This window comes from Zonotrichia leucophrys, chromosome 4A (genome assembly GCF_028769735.1).
Source record: "Zonotrichia leucophrys gambelii isolate GWCS_2022_RI chromosome 4A, RI_Zleu_2.0, whole genome shotgun sequence".
Lineage (NCBI taxonomy): Eukaryota > Metazoa > Chordata > Aves > Passeriformes > Passerellidae > Zonotrichia > Zonotrichia leucophrys.
In genome coordinates this window covers 9,795,381-9,816,425 of record NC_088174.1, presented here as the reverse complement: position 1 = coordinate 9,816,425, position 21,045 = coordinate 9,795,381, and the positions used below count along the sequence as shown (strand labels likewise).

The window sequence follows — 21,045 nt, the reverse complement described above, 5'->3', positions numbered from 1 at the left end:
GTTCTGTTAAACTCAGAATATTCTACAATTCTGTAAGTACCAATGAGTTTCATTTTCACTGCTGCAGAGCTACCCAGAGGGGTGTGAGTGTATCAGTGCGCTCCTGCTCTGTCTATACTGATCCCAGTGAGTGCAAGCCAGAGATGGAGCTGTGAGATCTGTGTTCAGAACATTTTCACAGAAAGTAAAAAATGGGATTTAAGTGTCTCCTTAAATATTGCCTGTGCTGACTTTGTTCACCATGGGCTCAGTTCAGTCTAATTAGTGTTGCCAGGAATCCAAGCAAACGGAATCAAAGAGTAACTTCAGAAGAGACGAAGCAGCAGCAGCAGCAACTGTCAAGAGTCTCTAACGCTTATTCATATGCATTAATTCAAAGTGCCCAAATTTTATCCATAATACATAGCAGGCAGCAGACAGTGAGGCTGTTAAGTGGGAATGCTGGTGTTTATATAAGGAAACCCATCAGTGCACCTATGGAAAGGCTGTGAGTGCTTTACCCAGTGAGTACCAGCAGTGTTTGGCCTTCCACACTGGGGACAATACGAATATATCAGGGTTTTCAGAAACTCTAAGTATCCCTAGAGAGTCCTTGCTGCTCAGCAACAATGAAAACCATTCCCATCAGTATTATTTATATTGGGTAATAATAGCATATTACTTATATATGGACTCAATATCTCTGTGATGGATGGGTTATTAAAACGCCAATGGACGGGTCAGAAATACATCAATATTTTAGCAGCACTGGTTATCAACCCAAGGCTATGCTGAGTCATATATTTCCTGGTGCTTGGAAAAGCTTGGAGAATGCTACAATAACTGTCTGAAGTGACTGAAGGCATATTTGGAAAAGAATTCAAAGCTTGTAGTAAACAGCATTTTCCTTAAAAACAAACTGGCAAGATTGATTCATGAAAGACAAATGATAAAAGGAGATGCAGGCAAATTTAAAAGGGAGATCTGTATCAAAGAAACTAATGGGAGTGACAGGCTGCAACTTTCAGCTTGAGACAAAGACCTGTTTGTGCAGCAACTAGGTAAATATATGTCCAAAAACCAGGCAAATTGTAGCTTGCCTACAACTGAGTGGGGTGTGACCCATGAGTGCCTTGTGTGTCCCCACACCTCAGCAGTGTGTTCTGCCTCCTGCCCCAAGACACAGGCACTTTGCCTGTGAAGAATTCAGCAGAGCTTTCTAGAGATCTTTTGGAGCTACTGGAGCTTCCAATGAATCTAAATTAGTGGCAGGACATGAGGAAATGACCTGCTCAGATGAGCTGAATTGCTCACCTTATAAACTGAAATCAAGTCAGTTGTGACAGGAAAGAAGGAGGATAAGGAATGGGGAATTATGCTGAGGGAAGCCACAGTGAGGGAAAGGCCCCACTGCAAAGGACACCTGCTTGACTCCTTGGCATTTTTTAATGGACATCACACTGCTAACAGACTGCAGAAGCACTCCATGAGAACAACTGCAAACCATGCCATCGTGCATCTGTTATAATGCTAAGACCTTTCCACTGATATTTGTAGTGATATTTGAACAGGTAAACATGCCCTTAAGCCTGCAAGCAGGAAAAAGCTAACAGAGACTTATGAGCTGGAATGGAAAAGGCAGCTCTGGTACAGCCAGGGAACAAGTGCAGCAAATCCTAATGGGGCTCTAAAAGAAATTGCACTTTCCCTGCCCCCGAGAGTAGTTCCACATGTGTTTTATCTTACCACCAGCAGGAACAGCACCGAGGGGGTCTTGGTGCTTCAGTGGCTGCAGGACCAGGATGACTGTGAATATGCTTATGGCTTTTCTTTATATAATTATATCAGTCCTTAAAAAATTAATTTTTTAATACTTTTTAATACTTTTAATACTTAATACTTTCCCCCTCCCAAAGCTTTGTGCTCTTAATACAGGGTAAACAACAACACCAACTCTTCCTCATACCAATTAAATGACATTACTGAATCCTTATGGTTGGGACTAACCTTTTTTTTTTTACTGTGTCACTGAATGTAGTTTTGAATTATAAAAATCTCAGGTTTTCCATCCCCAAAAGTACCATGTGACAAATTAACTGAAAAAATAATGTAAAACTACACAAAATTATCCCTTTGTCTAAGTCCTAAAATTAGAGTTTGTTTGAAATTATAATTGCTGAACTTTACTTCAGCTTTGTTCTGTGGTGGTGACCTCCACCTCATGAACTTGAAGCACAAAAGGACTGAGATATAAATGCTTGATATAAACACAAATGGAATGATTAAGACCTTTGCTAGGTGAGAATTCCATTATTTGGCCTATAAAAGGGCGCTTAATTATCTCTTGGGCTATGTGTCACTGACTATGTCACATCCTAAGGCCTTAAGAAGCTACCACCTGTCAGCTGTGTTTAACTCACCTCAGCTGCAGGGGAAAATACTATTAACTTCCATCCTGATGAACCTGCTCCAGGTGTTTAGCTTGGTGGATGAAAACTTGCTATACCACCATAATATTCTCAGTCGAAGGCTCAACCTCCCAGCAAACAGGACTTAAGAGGTAATGTCACACCTCCTTCCCAATTCCTGACTTTCCTGTTGTGTTGGTATACAAACCCTGAAACACACAGCTTCTGATTTCATCTAACACTGATATAACTCCAGTGGCTTTAGGGGGAATTTTACTAATTTATACTTATGCCAAATAAGGTCCTACAAACTTCATATATATATAAAGAGAAGTGGTTATAATATGTAGATATAATTTTCTTCTCTTATAGGAAATTGTGAAGAAAACTTAATTACATTTAGCCCATCTGTAGTAGTCAGATTAATTAAATATTTCTCTCTGCACTTATCTCTAATTTTAATGTCAACAGAGCTGTCCTAGTCCATGTTTTGTTCCCATTAAAAAGGGAAAAGAAAATTGCTTTTAAAACCTGCAGTGAAATGATGTGAAGTATCTGCCTTAAACTGACAAATTCAAGGAGATTTAGAGTTCTAAGTGCCAACTCTTCCAATAACTCAGTGTTATTGCAGAATATAAAGCACCCAAAATCACAGTACAGGGCAGTTTATAGAGAGCCAGTTCACAGAGAGTATCAGAAAATGCTTTCCATACATTGAGGCTAACCAGGGTTTAGTGGGCAGATCTAAGAGTGCAGTGAGTCAGAGGCTCGGGCAGCAGGGGAGAGCAGCGACAGATGGGAGAGCACAGGGGGCAGGGACACCAGCTGTGGGACCTTGTGTGACAGGGACACTCTCCAGTGCAGGAGAGCACAGACAGTGGGCACAGACAGGGCTCTTGGACCTCTTGGAAAGAAAGTGGAAAAGGAAGGATATGAGAGGAATAAGGAGATTTTGAATAGGGTTCAGAAATAAGGAAGCCTTTGCCAAAGGACAGCAGGGTCTTAGAGCTCACAGGATACAAAATCAGAAGGTCTCAAAATATATCTGTAAATGAGGAATCATCACTGAGTCAGAATGTTTCTATTGAGGTCCCACAGTGACCTCAGTTCTTGGACCTACATCAAGCTTAATTTATCAATGACCTAGAAGAAAACACAATCATCATAGAAAGGTTTGCTCCTACAGTCAAGTGTAAGATCTCATCCAGGACACTGATATGGTCTTCAAGTGTGACACAATAAGACAATATGTATTTTAATACATCTCAGTGTACAATCTAAGGGAAAAGAAATTAACTATGTTTTGGGCTGATCATATAATCACAGAACTGTATGGGTTGGAAGGGACCTTAAAGATCCCCTAGTTCCAAGCCCCTGCCATGGGGAGGGATATCTTGCAGTGCTGCAGGTATCTCAGAGCCTGATAAAACCTGGCCTTGAATCCACTCTCTGCTGCACAGCTCTGAGGATGGGACAAGCACGTGGTAAGGGATGGTAGCAGGTGAAGGAGAGAAAAGCAACAGTCCTTGACCGTTCAGTAAATGACAGAGTCTAAAAGAGACACGAAAAATAATTAACTCTGAGAGAAACCAGTCAGGAATATTGTGGCTTCTCTCCCACTGGCAAGTTTGAAATAGAGCTGGATGTTTTTTCTTAAAAAAAACCCCAAAACTCCAAGTCTTGTATTAGAACAAACTATTGCAAAGGAAGCAGAGACGAATGTATGAAAGAACTATGTTTTCCCCAGCAAACCTAAAACTTATGCAACCTTAGAATGAAATCAAGATCACAGAGAACTGAGGGGAGCACTTAGTGCTAAATGCCCTTATTCAACTGATAGAAAGGAGCAAATGATTATTTCAGTACAAGGCTCTGTTTACAGTACTTTCCAGAATCTCTTCTGCACACTTTCTACACTAGTTCCCTCAACAGTCCTTCAAAAGTAGGTCCCGATAATTGCAAGAACTGTGCTGTGTCTCAGTAGAAATATTGAGACTAATGTTAAAAGCAACTGCAAATGTGCACTTTATGCTTGCATATATGTTAAATTAATAATAATAGAAGTCTAACTGGATGCATTTTGACAGGCACAGAGGTTTCTTTCATTTGGGTGTCTCTTGGCTGTTTTTTCTGAAAGACTGACAGAATTATGAGGAAGAGTGGAAAGGAGATACAGGAAATTACTTATTAAACTTTTGTTTTGTTTTGCTTTTTATGAGAAAAAAACCAAGTAGTGGGATGGTAAATATGGCCAAAGATATTTTTTGCCTTCAGTAGCATCCAGCTCAAGGGTCTGTGTCCTCACTGTGTTACTTCAGATGAAGTCAGTGGAACAACTGTCTTGAGCAAACAGACAAACATTGACATTTTGTGATAAAAAGGAAAGCATACACCAAAACTATGGATTTAAATGGCAGTCAAGGATGTGACAGATAAACAAAGACACATGAATTATGTATCATACCTCCATCATTGTCCAGGTTATCTGCACACACCATTTCCATGACAACGTTACATCCCGAGCCACTCCAGCCCACTTGACAAACACAGTGCCACCCATTCTGATCAAGAGTGCACCTCCCATTTCCATAACAGAGACCTGGGCAACCATCTAAAAAAGAAAGTATGAAAAAAAAGCTTTCATGAAGGGATATTTTCTCTTATTTTGCAGTTGCAATTATTCATTAACATTCCTACTTCTAGCACTATACTTGCTGCCTTCAAATGTTCACAGCTTGAGAGCCACTTACATTTCTGGCCAAATATGGAAAAATCCCCAACTGTGTCTTTCCCTTTGCTTGCCCAAAAGTAGCTTCTCAGTGAGGAATAAGGATTTTTAGTGTTTAATATTTTGTGCAGAGGAGTAAAGTGAGTAAAGTCATGGTATAAAGTCATATCCATCTCTTTCTCTATTGAAAAATAAACTACAGTTCACTAACAATATCACACACATAGTCAAGATTTATATCAAAGATACACATGGAAAACATTGTCCAAATGACAAACTGGCATCTGTGGACATAATCCCACACATTGCAGGGAGTGGAAGTGACCTTTTTATTCTGTTCATAAATACTCATCTGACTGAGAAAAAGTCAATTTGATTTATGCTACAACACACTCTTCCCACAGAAGGCAATTGAGGGAGCTCTGCCTTCCCGTTCCACTCTCTTCCTTTAAAGCTGATTCCAACAGGACCAACACATGCCCCTTGGTGTTGCTGATTCTAGATTAAAACTGGACCAAGGACTATAGCATCCTCTCAATTACAGACCTGCAAGCTCTCTGAATCAGTAGTAATTTGGACATTCATATCTAGATTTCTTGCCTGTAAGAGTGAGAGAGGAATGGTCTCTTGGATGTGTACACTCATGTCCATCTGCTTGCATGGTGCAGTGCCAGCTCAGACATATCTCAGATCCTCACCATGTCACACATGGAGCCAAAGGACAATGGATAAAGCTTGGCAGTAAGATTGACAGAATGAGTGGCATCACTTCTAAGCTGGCTCCTTTCTTTTTGCCAGCATGAACCCATACAGGGTCTGAAAGCCCCTGTGCAGCTGATACTGATCATCAACACACATGTGTTATCAAGGAGAGGGCATTTTTGAGGAGGAGAGAAGAATCAGTGCCTGACAGCCCCAAGATCCTCCAAATGGAGTTCGGAGGAGCCAGTTGGAGAACCTGGTCTGTCAGGCTGTGATTCACAGCCCCACCTGCAGCACATTTCCTGGTAACTTTACATGAGACACATGATCTCCCTCCTTCTCACCCTTGGCACAGTTTATCAATCACATCTGCAAACAGAGGGATCAGAGAGTCTGACTCTTGCTCAGAAAAAATGGAAATGGGTGGCACCATTTTCTCACACTGAGTTATGGAAGATGCTACTCCAAAACAACATGAACTTGGCAACCACCTAAGATACAGTAAAAGCCTCTTTCAGGGAGTTGGGGAAAGGGCAGGATGTGAGAGCTCTTTTGGGTAATGCGGACATTCTTCCACTTTCAATCACCGTCCTGCTGAGTTAATTAATTTCTTTCTTCTTAAATTCTTAATTTCTTCAAAATTATTATATTTTGCTACTGTGTATGGTTACCCCCTAAGTCTATAAATGCAATAAAATGAATGCTTATGTGCTTTTATTATTATCTAATTCCAAAGAAATAAAACAAGAAACAGAAAATAAGCACTGAGGTCTTTCTGAACTCGTGGTTATTTTGGTGCTTCAGTGAGCAGCATTTTTGGGAGGGGCTGTGCACCACTGGTGTGGGGCAGGCACAGGGAGTGCTGTCATACTGGGAAGGTTCTCACAGTGACATGAACGAGCAGGACCTGCAGCAATGCACAGGAATCAAATGAACAGCACCAAACACAAAGCAACATCAAACTTAACTCTTGTATCAAATGATTTGAAGAGAACTAGATCACATCTGGCACAGACAGCTTTAGAAAACGAGAGCACTGCTCTAGCAAAAGAAACTTACTTCAAGCATAAATGACAAAAGAATACTTTTTTTACTTCTCATGGGAGACAGTTTCAACACAAGCTTTTTAGCAAGTCCTCAGCTCTGGCATTACTTTGTATGGTAAACAAGAGCAAAAAATTGATTTGCCTAACACAGCACATCAGATGGCCCTGTAAAACATGCTTACATTGGTACAACTTTGCAAATGAGTTGAGCACATTACTTATTAAAAACTGCACTTTCTGCTGTAAATCTCTGTGTGTGCATATATATCTATATATATTTCCATAAACAAATGTGTCATCTATTCTGGGAACCTAGCAGTACAGAAGCCAAACAAAATGAGTAACAGAAAACACTCCATTCCCATACTTTTGTATATTTTCATTATTTTTTTGGAATGCTGATATGAAAAACTTACCTTGAACAGCATCTAAGTAGTGAGCTTAAAAAAGAAAAGAACAAAACTGAGATGGATCAAACTTCTGTACCAAATGAAAATACATTTGCTTATGGCTTGACACCTGGGGGTTAGATATAAAATGTCTCCCTCTTCCTGCAGGCAGATCTATTCCTGCTGCTGTGACCAGAGCATTGTGTTTGTGATCGTTCTCCATTTGATGACAAGCGTGCAGGGACCACACCTGGCACTGCCTGTTCACTGTGTGAACAGCAGGTCTTTTCATCTTTTAAAGTATTCTGGTCCTTCTCTGCATTTGCTCTAAACAATCTTCAGAAAATTAAGCTGTTCCTCCATCACAAACCTAATTCTTGATTTAGTGAATTCTAGAGCCAGCGAATGAATTATCTTAAAATGCTCCAGATAAAGATAACACATTCTAGATTTTTTTTTCAAGAAACAAATATGAGACCTTATGCTGCTCATCTCTGAAAATTAGATGATGATCTCACTTTGGGACATGTTAGGGAGAAACACTTAGACTTTGTAAAAAACTGTTGAATTTCATTAAAAATAAAACTATTACATTTTTATAGTAGACTAATGACTTCTAAAATGATCTGAAAGCTTTACCTTGTTAGGAATATTGTTAGCAGTCAGCTCTAGAAAAAACACCATTAGCAGTAAGTAAAATATGTAAATCCTCAGACAGAAAGGCAAGATATTTAATGCAAGAATTATGTAAGGTAAATAATAGCTTTGTTCCTTCACACCTTCTACTTTTTAAACTTTTTTTTCCTTCCTGACTACAAAATTCACATATGAACACATCCCAAAGATATGTTAGGACTGAGCTATCTTTCCTTTATGTGGTTTTTTAAAACAATATTTTATTTCCTCTACACAGGAAATAAAAGATTAATTTAAAAATTATTACATTTTAATAATTTTAATAATCTACAGAGAGAGCTGTGCCATGTTGCTATTCTGTGGGACAAACAGAATGCAGAGGCACCTTTTTCACATCTGCCTGGCTTCTGAGTCTCTGTTTTTCCAAACAGATTTCAATCAGAATGATGGTGATCTGTGTAGGACTGGATTAAGATTTCATGTATTTCATTTCTTGAGGTACAAAAGGCCCTTACCAATGGTGCAGTGGTCCCCTTCCCATCCTGGGCTGCACTCACACTTGCCGTCCTTGCACTGCCCGTGCTCGGCGCAGTGCGAGTGGCAGGTCCGCTCTTCGCAGGTGGGTCCCACCCAGCCCTCCTCGCACTGGCAAATCCCTCTGGAGCACACACCGTGGCTGCCACAGTCCAGGGTACACAGCTCTGCACAGAAAAACAAAAGTACACCACGTGGAACAGCGTTTCCATACTGAAAATAGACTTTGCATCAAGACTAATTCACTTCTGTATGAATGTCACTCATCAGCTGGATCAAACATGGGATTTTATCACTCAGTACTGACCCTTATGCAATCTGGCTGCCTCCTTCTTTAGCAGTTATTTATCATTTATTTATTTGGGGTGGGGACTGCAAATGCTGGCTTTGCAGAGGGTAGAGTAATAGGTCTGATGCAGACAAACAATGACATGAAAGAGTCTGTATCTTTTGACTAATTCTTCTGAGACTCAGCTCTAAAATCTCTTACAAACTCAAATATTGTGAACTGAATTAAAGGAGAGTAGCACATAAAAAACATATAAGCAAACCAATCTTATAGATATTCAAATAGCTGTAGTGATGATAAAATGGCTTTCACTTGCAGGACAGAGAGCCACCAGAAAGGGAGTAAGAGATGAGGCAAGCACCTCACTCTGACAGCAGCATGCAACATAACATGACTTACAGGCCATTCAGATCCCCCCAGTTCTAAAATGGCTTTCAAGGATTCAGACTTTTTTTTTCCTTCCTGACCTTCATGAGTCAACTGCTAAGAAACCAGGAAAGCTGTTTCAAGTAACACCTCCTTCATTGCCCTTGGAAGATTTCTCTACCTGGGCACTGTAGAAGAGCCCTGATTGTGAAGTGATACGAAAGTCCTGAATTGTTTCAATACATCACCATATGCTAATTGCAATTCTGCTTCTATGTATACTAAAGTTGTCTGTGAAAATAATGGTTTCATTATAGAAAGGTTCCATGTAGTTTGAATTTATTTAGAATAATTATTGTAAAGACACAGGATTTGCTTGTTATCCTGTAATTAACCTGCTACAGAAATGTCACCTCCTTCTTCCTCTCAGAAAGCAGCTGATAACACTTAAAGTATAAGCCAAACACTCACGTCTACTCCCATTTCAAATGTCAGCGCTACATATTTAGTTGTGGCAGGATTTTTCCCTTGACAGATTTTAAACAATGATCATTTAGATCTTGGAAGTATTGTATATAAACATCCTTAAAAGCATTTGTAGTGACAAATGCTGTCACTTACATACCAAGAAAAGTTTTTAAAGTTTAAATTGAAATCTTATCTTCCAATCATTTTATCATAAAGAAAAAAGCAGCACAGAACTGGAACAGCACAGTGACATCAAAGACATGCTGGGCTCTGTCTTGAGTGAGAGCTTAGCCCTTATTTTTGGTAATAGCCAGGGTGACAGCACAGTGCACAATCAAAAGGATGGGTGAGTGACAAACTGCAAGAGCATTGTCCAACTCAAATTCAGAAGCAGAAGGCACAGTAAAGAACATTACGCACAATTCAGTAAAAGCAACTGCAAAGTATTGTCCTTAGGAATGATGATATGATTCTATGATATTCCTGAAAAACAGTATGTAAGACAAGAAAAGAGACTGCTCTATTATATTGAAATGAAAAACTGTGCTGAGTCTGGGACATTATACCTTAGAAAGTCTTGATTGCTGCCTGCTGATCATATATTCATCTACTGCTTCATGCCTTGGACTGCCTGCCTGCAGGTACTGGAAAGGATTTCTTCCCCCTTGCTGCATAATTTGTCTTGGCTCTTTTGTTTTGCTACTTGTTTGTTCCTTGGAAACCTGGGAGATTGCTTGGAGGACTATAGGAGGACTTGCTTTGTTATTCCATTGGTACTGAAGATGTCCAAATACTTGCTCCTGTGTTTAGGAAGTAAATTGATCCCACCAGATCACAAAAGCATCACTCCCAAGCAGACTGGCAGAGGATCACTGGTTTTATTTGAACCTATTGTTCCAGCTTGGACATCGGTCTACTTGTAAAATTAAATCTAGCAAATACTTAAAGAATTTAGGCTGCTAGAGGTTTGAGCTTGATCTCCCCTGATCTCTCTCTATTTTACTATAATTACTGCTTTTGATATTTTACTTCAAGTGGAAAAGATTGTTAAGAGGATATTAAGAAATATTGTCTAGTTTACAATATACTGAGGTCAGTGGAACTGATGATCATTTTGACCCTCTGGATTGACATTCTACTACAGAGACTTTTGCAGCTTTGGGACTGGCTTAGTTCAACTGATTCCAAAACTCCAGAGAAGACTGTAGGCATTGGAATACAGAAGTGGCAATGGCTGAAGTGGGGAAACCAAGCAATACAGAGAGCTTCTGATCCTGTCAGCAGTGCTAGCAGCTCCTGCCACTTCGCTGTCTGTAAACAGACCCAAGAACCAGCGGTGGAAAACCTTGAACACATTCCCACACACGGCATGCATGGCTGCACTACCCCACAAAATCTGATTATGACAAACTCATCTTCCAAACAAACAAAAGAAATAACAGCACGGAGCTGAAGGTAATGTAGGCACATTCCTACCACAGGGACAGGGATAGATCACGCACACACTTCCCTTTTAAAACCAAAAAATTAAACAGACCTAAACTGTTAAAAAGTTTTCCATGTTTTCCCTACACATGGAATAAAATGTTAAAACACAACTTAACGTCCTAATCTTTAATGAAGGGGAGATACTAGATTACTATCTTATAAAAAAAATCCTAGGTCAGTACATATAGTCTTCACTCATAAGGCTACTTTTTTTTGGTTCTGTTTTCCAACACAAGATCATACTCGAAATTAACTTACCTAGTTATTGTATTTCCTTCTAAAAATGAACTTTTTCCCCAAAATATTGAGTCTAAATGATCTTTAATGAAAACCAAACCCAATTTTGTAAGCACAAGATGTAATGAAATGAGGTTTCTTAGTTTGGGCCAGACACTCCTCAGCTACCCTAGCTGACCTGCAGTTCAGCCAATTCACACTCTGTCACATCATTGAGGCAACCTTGAGACTTACATTCTTTTTGGTGATTTCATAAGTCTTCAGAAGTGCTGTTTACCATGATAATGTATTCTTCTGCCAAGCAAATCCAAGATTCTCCACAGACTTCTCATGCAAAGCAAGGGAAATCAAGCCTAATGTCATCCTATTAATGCTGTGGTAGAACATGCAGCTTTAATCCACAGCTAATTCAAACAACTAAGATCAAAAAAAGGATTATCAGTTCAGGTTGTCCTGCTTTTAAATGCAAAATATTTCTTAACTCCTCCTGCAGATAAACAAGCCCAGAAACCTTTGTGTAGCAGGGAGCCACATTAGCATTTGTGTTTGTATTGAGGGCTTCTGCCAGAGACTGGACAAAATGAGAAACTCCAGGGAGTGCTCAGGGACCAACTGAAATGGGAAATTATAAAGTAACTTTAACTAGGTAAATAGCTTCAAATAAAGCTGATGTGGCAAAAATTCACACAAAAGTGAAGGCGGACAGCAAGTCATACAACTGTTCAGTTCACGGGAGCATCTTCCTCCTTCCAAAGCAGTTGGTCCTAGAGGACACAGAAGCACCACAAAATGCAGCAGAGCTAGCACAGTGGGAAAGGGCTTTGAGCTGTGGGTCAGTGCAAGCAGCTGAGACAGCCAAAAATGTCTTCTCTGACTGAAACAGCTATTCCACTCCTCCTCCTTCTCTCCATCCATCTCGTGGCTCTGTGATCCCTGCCTAGCAGTTAGCATGGGAAAGTGGTGAGATGATTCAGATCATGGAACTGTCAGATAATTATTCAGTTTATTTTCCTGGGTTAATACCTGCCAGCTAGCTGAGCTAAATCAGCCCAAGGAGAGATCAAAGCAGCCATACAGGCAGGATGAGGGAGGAGATGCAAATCCCAGCCTGGACAGAGACTGTCCTGCTGAGGAGCCACAAGCTGTGCCATCATCTGACTGCAAAGGACAAGAGCAAAGAGATGACTTCTGTAAGGTAACAAGGGAGGCAGGTGACAAGAGGAACAGTTTGGATTAGTTGATTCAGGGATATTACATCACAAGCCTTTACTTGTGCTGTTCCATTAATTGCCATTCATTCCTACCATGTACAGTGCCACGCTCACAGTACCTTAGCTCCTCGACCATGCTGGTGTTTAGGCTTACATAAATCCATCTCTTCCTTGCCACTCCTCTGTGCCACAGTTTAGTGGGACATGCACCTGCCTGCCTGAGCTCTGGGCACACCTTGTGCCCAAGCTGGGCTGCAGGCTGGTCTGTGGCTGAGACCCCACTCCTCAGCACATGTGAATTTTCAGGGTTCCCAGCACACCGAGTCACCCAAATTCACAGTAATTCACGGCCCCGTGGCAGTTTTTGTAGCTGTACACTTTGAAATCCACACAAGGTTCTCTAAATGTAGGCCAGGAAAGATAATTTTGGTTTTGAAAAAAGCCCAGGCATGCAGAGTCACTGTGAGCATTGTGCTGGCACAGGGCCGGGGGATGGCCTCAGCTGACCCCAGCAGCTTCCCTCAGACTTTCATCAAATACAGTTTGCATCAAACCTGAAATTCCAAGTCCTCAGACTCACACCAATTAATGAAGAAGAGATTTAAAAAATGTTCAATTCAGTCTAGAATTTTTACGGACATGCCCTTAATTCTGAATGCTCATTAATTTCTTGGAAAAAGGCAAATGTGAGCTGTGAACCATTATTTGTACATATTCTTGAGGAGGAGACAAATAGTTGATCATTCCTGAGCTAATCTAAAAAGCATTAAAAATTCACTCCACACTCTTCATTTTAATTACCTAAGTCAACAATGAGTTCTTTCAAATGTGTTTTATAATAAGTTCTTACTTATGTGTTATGAAAAGGGAAATTAAAGCTAAATATTTTATAATTTGTAATGATAGGGAAGATTTTAATGTTAATTCAACATGTGTCAGAAATAACTCCTAGAAAATCATGCTAAGAATACAAAACTATATGTAAACAAAAGTGGCCAAATACGATGAAATACTCATTATACTTTTGTTCAGTGGTGAGTCTTGTACTACAGATAGTCTAAACTTTCAGTATTATATTAATAATTTTCCTATCCATTTTTTAATAAGTGGTTTTCCATAAAGATTAGAAATTAATCTACCCTGACTTTCACCCAATAAGCTTAACAGCTAGAGGCAGCAAAAAAATCACCTATCTAGCCCTAATAAAGAATTTTTTTCAATTTAAATATACATTACATTTAATAAGTTGGCATGATAATTTCAACAATGTTCCTGAGCTTTTTAAATTACCTTCCTGCTGTGTCCTGGAGACAACACTGTTCTAGCTTTTATTTTCAGCAACTGACTTATTAATATAATTTTTTACACAACAAGAAAGTTCAAAAATGTAAAGTTTTAGGAGTTTCAAAAGCATTTGAGCTTTTTTTTTTCTTTAAAAACTTATGGAAATTTGTTCCCCTTAAAGAAGGTTACCTAGGAGAGCACAGTAGAGCTTTCATGCAGACATCAAATTGTACATATTTGTATTAGAAGAGATGTTATTTTTATGGTACAGCTTATCTTATTTTCCCAATTTACATAAATTTCTTTGGCAATCTGGATGTTAAGTGCATCTGATCTTGGCTTTCCCAGCAGTGTCACAGAACATTAGTTAGGTGTGTAATTTTGAACATTCTTAGTCAGCCACAGCTATGCCAATAAACCATCCCTGGAAGTGTTCAAGGCCAGGCTGGATGGGGCTTGGAGCATCCTGGTTTTGTGGAAGATGCCCTTGCCATGGCAGGGGAGTTGGAATTGCATCATCTTTAAGATCCCTTCTAACCCAAACCATTCTGTGACCTATGACCAAGCAAGGGAAAGCTTTTTCAGGGGTACAGCAGTACTACATGGGTTTAGCCAGTGTCTTCAAGCTTGAGATGGAAATCAAAGGGATTTGCAAATGTCTTCAAAAACATTAATGCTGAAGTCCTCCTCTGTCAGCTGCCAGGTTTTGTGAACATGTTCCCTTTGGAAAACTGAAATCAGGTTCCTGTGTGGAGAGGCAGCAATGGTGCAGTGCCCATCTCTTCCCCATCCTGCAACCACTGAGGAACATGTGATGGGAACTTGCCACAGAACTTAATGTGAAATTTAGTACCATCAGAAATAAATCAATAGGATAGATTATCCCCAAATGACTGATATATTTTAACATAAATTTATAAAGAATAGAACTGCAAAAGACTTCACAGGATCATCTATTATCATTTCAAATTAAATCATACCTGGCATCACTGAAAAGCTCCCAGCAACAGAGAGCAGGCTATACTATGACAGGCAATTCATACCACTATCAGACCATCTTCACAAAAAAATATTCTCTCAATCTGAGTTTCTCTTGCAGCAACATTCTTTATCCTTCTCTTCAAGCATTGCATGCTAATATCTGACACTGAAATATATTAAAGGTCACCTCACAATACTACAACAATGTGCTACCGTTGTGTGAATAAATTCAAAGCAACTCTTTCTGCAAAACTATTGCATTGAATTTATTATCATATATCTCTCCAAAATAATTTTCACAGTCATTTCCAAAGATTCTTTCCTGCCCAAAGTGGGTCATGGTGGCCCATCTCAACAAAAGACTCAAAGAGTGAGATTCATCTCACCTGACCTGAAACATTTGTCTGAAATACTTTTCTATTACAGTCTGTTATCAGACTAGAATGCTTAAATTTATTCAGCTATTGATATTTATCCTTTCTGACACTGTCACGAAGCAAGACTATAGCATGCATATAAAACTATGTTAAGCCAAGGAAGAATTATTTGGAAAAAATCTTAAGGAGAAACCAAGTCCAACTTGTAAATTGCATCTGCCCTCATTTCTGGCTCTGAACGATGTTAGAGAGGCTCATAACATATTCCAACTATTTACAGTTTTCCATGAATTACACAAATTTGGACATGCCTTAGCCCCCTCAAATACCATTTTTTTCTTATGTCTTCTTGATGTCTTCTAATACTTAAACTCATATTAAGTACTCTCTTTCATGCATGACTGATAAGCTGTATCTATTTTCTCTTCAGTAGCTTGCTGGGTTTTGTTTTGAAATGAATTAGTGATTCCAGAAAATAAACTTTTGTGTGGTCTCACTAGCATTTAAAAAAAAACAAACCAGCACAGCTGAAATCTGAGTAAAGGACTGGCCCAGGCACTCTTTATGTTTTGCTCAGTATTATCTCAGGAGCTGTTCTACCAGGAGGCAAAGAGGCATTTCAGGAGGTTGGGTCTTCCTCAGAGAGACAAGAGTGTCACAAAAGGACTATTGAATAGCCAGTAAATCAGAAAATAAGTGTGGGGGGGGGATCTAAACTTCACACAGCCCGACTTATTCAAACAAAATTATTGCACAACCATCAACTATATCTACCAAAGGTAAAACTTCCCCAAAACTTCTTCATTCCCCAAACATTAATTAATTTTTAACCTTCCTACTCTAAGTTCTATGTATAAAACCTTTCTGGAGGCTTGCCTTGCAGTTACCTAACTACCTTTCTTATCTTCTCACCACAGGCCACAACATATAAAATAAACCCACTGGAACTGAAATGCCATATCCTCACTGTTGGTTACTCACAATGTTTCACTACCCATAAAGTGGTGGTTTTAATTGCTCTCTGGAAATAATCCTTCCATCATCTCATTGAACTTATTCTTGATGCATTAGGTACTCTATAAATAACTCTTCTGGCCTCCAGTAGGAAGGTTGCCATTAGCACTACCGAGTATCACAAAATATATTAATGCAATTGCATTCAAAAAGCCCTTTAAGGTAGGTTCTGATAATGCTACATCTATTTACAAGTATCTTTTTGAAAGTGGAAGCCTCAATTTGCTTGAAAATTTATTTGTAGAAAAGTAATCAGTGGACAGACAGAAAAGTCTAGAGGGCAAATACAAGAGAGGCTGGGGAAATGACAGAGCAACTTTTTCCTCTTCTGAGATCTTTTATCACACTTTTTTCACCCAGCTTTATTTCTCATCTGATGAAGATTTTCTTCCTGATCCAAATCCAATTTATATATATATAAAACCTCACTCTATATCGATTTTGCTGGGGTTCAAAATGGTATTTTTACAGTACGAAAATTTAATCAATACAGCCTGAAGAAGCTGGACTGGTAATGGTAAACATACTAACAGATATTTCATTTCAGGCAGCCAGAGCACTGAAAATTGATACCACTGAAAAGAATTCCTCATTTGGCACTGGGAACATCTCTGTTTACCCAGCCACAGCACTGGTGTAAAGGAGAACACAACTATGCTGGGCTTGCCACACAAGAGACTTGAGCTGCAGAACTTGTCTCTGTTTTTTAGAGATGATACAGGTTGGCAGGTTGGACGAGGCCAGTGTGGGCAATGTTAAAATAAATGAGCAGAAGTGTAACTTAATAGCAAGGAAGATTAGACTGACACAGGGCAAGGAGAAGCACATCTGACCAGGACATTTTTAAAATATTGTTGCCCAAGTAAATGTGGAGTTTCCTTGTCATATTTGGTCCTGTTTTATAATTTGTCTTCACTGTTTAATTTCAAGTTGTACTTGTAGCACAGCAGCGAGATGTCAGTCATCACTGGAGACTTATACTCTGAGTAACAAGCTCTGAAATCCTCTGCAACACCCCAAGAACCACAAGAGAAGTGCTGTGCAACGTCTACCTTGTTGGATATTTTGTTTGATCAGGAGATTGGTATGAAAGCAGTCCAGAACAATCTGTCACGAGCTGTGATGAGCGAGATGAAAGCAATGTCATTGTGCTCACTCACAGAGGGGAAATGCGATTCACAGCTCCTCGGACTGAAAAGCCAGTTGTGCAGGAAAAATGGGAAACCTGTTGAGCAAGTGACAGACCACAAGAATCAGGGAAGGCATGAAGCCTGTGATAACCATGAGGAACATGGAGAACAACCATGACTTTGTGGAGAAAAGAGAAACAGGCAAAGAGATGGCTCAGTAGGTTCATACACTATAGCTGTCTCCCAGGTACAGCCTGAAATAATACAGCATCAAAAGAAAATAAAGGTTTTGAGACACCTATTTTCAGCAGAAGTTCACCAGATTGTCTGAGGACATCAGGATATGTCTATGTAAGCACTAAATCTTCTGTGGTACACAGAACAATGATTGTTAACACTGATTCAGGCTCTGCTCAAAATATAAAGCTTTCCACAATTATTCAATTACTAAGTTTGATTACTGATATCCAGTAAAGAAGTAATGATTTATTTAAGCATTATTTGCAACAAGTAGGCACCATCTTTAATTCACTGGCTTACAGGATGATGTTTGGATATGGGTCCACTCACAAAAATTGTGCTGGTCTGTGCTCTGCATGTTGGATGTTGCTGACTTTAGTAATGAAGATATATTTTACTTATCCTGTTTGAAAGAGCTAAATATGCTGAAATTGGCAATACTTCTCAATGTATGAGAGAAACAGCTATTCAGATTCAGCTCTGTAAAAGCAATTGCAGCCCAAAAGTGACAGAGATGCCATTGTTGCCCAAATCAGACACAGAGCTGGCACTCAGAAGGAAAGGGGATAATGATCTGCAGAACACACATCTATGCACTGGGACTGACTGCTTTTAAAAGGATGTGATTTTTATCTTATTTTTTACATTGAAGAGCCAGTCTATGGACAGATGGAAATCATGTTAAGCCTGGAAAAGAGAAGCTTCAGGGTGACCTAACTGTGGCCCTCCAATACCTGAAAGGGAGCAAGGAGGAGGGAGAGGACCAGTGGACAAAGGCATTTAGTGATAGGACACAGGGAAATGGCTTTAAACTGAAAGAGAGTAGGTTTAGATTAGGTAGGAACAAATTCTTAACTCTGGGGGTGGTGAGTCACAGACACAGGCTGTCCAGAGAAGTGTGGGTGCCTCATCCCTGGAAGTGTTCAGTGCCAGGTTGGATGAGGCTCTGAGCAACCTGATCTAGTGGAAGATGTCCCTGTTCACAGCAGGGAAGTTGGAGGGTGTCTTTAAACCCAAGTCATTCTATGATTCAATGAAAGAGTGAATCAACTAAAATAAGGCTCTGTGTGTTCCCAACAATCAATCTGTATCACAAGAAAAACTATTGTGAGAAATTGAAAGTCATTACCAGCTTCTAAGTAACATCTTAGGTTCACAGGCAAAAGCAGATGAAGAAGCTGGCCTTGCTTCCTCCCATTTTAGCACAAATAAACAATTCCTTGGACAAACTCAGCAGTGAGGCATGACAAGCTCTTGCACAAAATCAAGGAGTGCAGTCTCAATTAGCTCAAGTTCCACAGCATCAGCATCTGCCCATGAACACTGTGTCCATCCACAGGCAGGGAGCAAATGTCCCTGTGCTCACAGCTGAGCCTGGGCAGGTGAGTGCAGACACAAAGCAGCTCCCAGTAAATAAACCATAACTTCCTCTGTGTCAGCAGCACAAACAGAAATAGCAGCATGCATCTGGCAGCTGCTCCCTGCCCGACTGCTGCCAAACCAAAGGTGCAGCTCATGACTTGCATTTCTCTGTGGAGCCTGGTACCAGCTCCTCAGAGCTGGCAGAGGCACCACCAGGCTGGCCACCCTTCTTCAGGGCATTTTTGAATTCACCATATGGGGGACCAGAGCAGGAGTTAACAACCACGTGTCATGTGAACAATCAGCCCTCTGCACTCCATCAGAAAATTATTTTGGATCCCAAGGTGATAGACACTATTTTAACAATCTCTTTATAAAATAGCCAAGGCTTCCTGGACTGAAGAATGACATACCTGAATGTACACTGTAGCGACAATACACAAGGAGTTTTTGCCCCATTGCCATTTAAATATTGTTGGATAATTATTACAAATTTAATTTTATTTAAACATATTTAAGAAAATCTCCTTAAAGAGGGCAGTGACTGGGAAATCCTTATATGTCTACAGATATTACCCTTGCAACAATACACACAACCAAAACCCTCAGAAATGCATTATGTAGGGAAGTTCTCATGGGTTTGACTTCCACCAATAGGACTTGCCTATTTTCAGAGGAAGTTAAGATGCACAGACTCTGCTGCATAAATATGTTGAAATGACAGCTATTTTTGTACAACACTTACCATGACAACAAAAAAATATTATAAATATCTGCCTTTTAGGGACTGATGCAGCACATTTTGCACAATAGTTGCTCCAAAATTCACTGAAGGACAAAACCTCTAGTTCTATTGCTCTTTTGTACCCTTGCTCTTACAATTCCCATTTGTGCTTTTTCAGCTGTGAGGAAACAGAAGGTCACTCTAACACAAGAGCCCTCCTTTAAACCATAGTGGTATGGATAATTTGTGAGAGTTTCATCTTTGGATTCAGCTTAGCAAATTAAAAGTGGAAGATTTCCTATGTCATTCCTGTTCTGTTGTTCATCTGGGCTACTTTTCTCCCTCTACTGCAGCATCCACCAGCAGAACTCTCCCACAGCTCCTCTACTTCAGAGTCCTCTTTTACAAAGGGTTACTGTGGAGTACAAGCTTTCCAAAGTCAGAATATCCATCTTGACATTTTCTTTAATACAGACTATTCATGAAAGACCTTTCCATCCTCTACCCTGTCAGTTGTTTCAGCATGGTTCTTAACCCCTGTTCAGCACATTGAGTTCTGTGCAGGTAATAAGGCTGAGATGTAAAAGAGGGATGCAGGCATTTAACTATAAATATACACCCTTAAACCCCTTGCTTACCCTACTTAATTCAAAGGTCCTTGAACCTCTTCAGCACCTGAGTTGCTACTGAAATCCCACTTAGTCACCAGGTTTTGCTACTAGATAATGACAGCAGCTTTATGTTAAGAGCTCTAGTTTTGCAATCTGCAGGACCTTGCACCAGGGCTGCCCAAGGATCCTAAGGAGCAGCCCTCCCCTGGGGCTGGCCTAGCACAAAGCACAGTGAGAGGGACATTCCTGACAGGATGGACTCCCTGAAGAGGCACAATGCCATACAGACAGAGAGGAAAGGCTCTGTCAGCTACCCAGAGTAGAGAATAAACAGAACCATTTTGCCATCACCAGAGCAATTTGGCTATCTCCCTCCTGGGTAAGCCAAGAGTTGCTGAGATAGAAGCATCCAAAACTGGGTCTGTGGATTCCACCCTCTGGAAAAAGTAATAGCTTGCTGTGAATTAGACTAGGATTTACAAAAGCTGACTTAACTAAATTGCATTTACATTGGAATGAGGAATATTTCCATTAATTGCTGAATGAGGTGCAGACAGCAATAGATTAAGAAACTTAATTTTCAGGAAGAAAAAGGAAAGGAAAGGGCCATTATTTTTGGCATATCTGCAAAATAAGCAACAAACAGTTGAAAAACACCCCAAGTTTCCTCACTGTATATCTCATACCCTTGACTCATCCTATTTCTTAAATCAATAAATTACTACATCAGGTATTTTTGGTTCCCTGTGGACTGATTTAAACATAAAGGATAATTAATTTTTATTAGAGTGCTTCTTCACTACCTTAAATTTCTCATGTTTTAAATTCTGCAGCAACACAT

The 21,045-nt window shown here is 39.8% G+C and overlaps 1 protein-coding gene across 5 annotated transcripts in view; it reads right to left on the bottom strand.

The window, feature by feature from the left end:
- The window catches only part of TENM1 (teneurin transmembrane protein 1), a 774,924-nt gene that overhangs the window by 90,642 nt on the left and 663,237 nt on the right, over positions 1–21,045 (bottom strand). For all 5 annotated transcript variants that reach the window (XM_064713345.1, XM_064713344.1, XM_064713346.1 and 2 more), the window contains 3 exons: positions 8,404–8,589; positions 7,280–7,303; positions 4,852–4,998 (listed from right to left, as the gene is read on the bottom strand). In XM_064713345.1, coding sequence (XP_064569415.1) covers positions 4,852–4,998; positions 7,280–7,303; positions 8,404–8,589 — 357 coding nt within the window. The remainder of the gene's footprint in view (positions 1–4,851; positions 4,999–7,279; positions 7,304–8,403; positions 8,590–21,045) is intronic.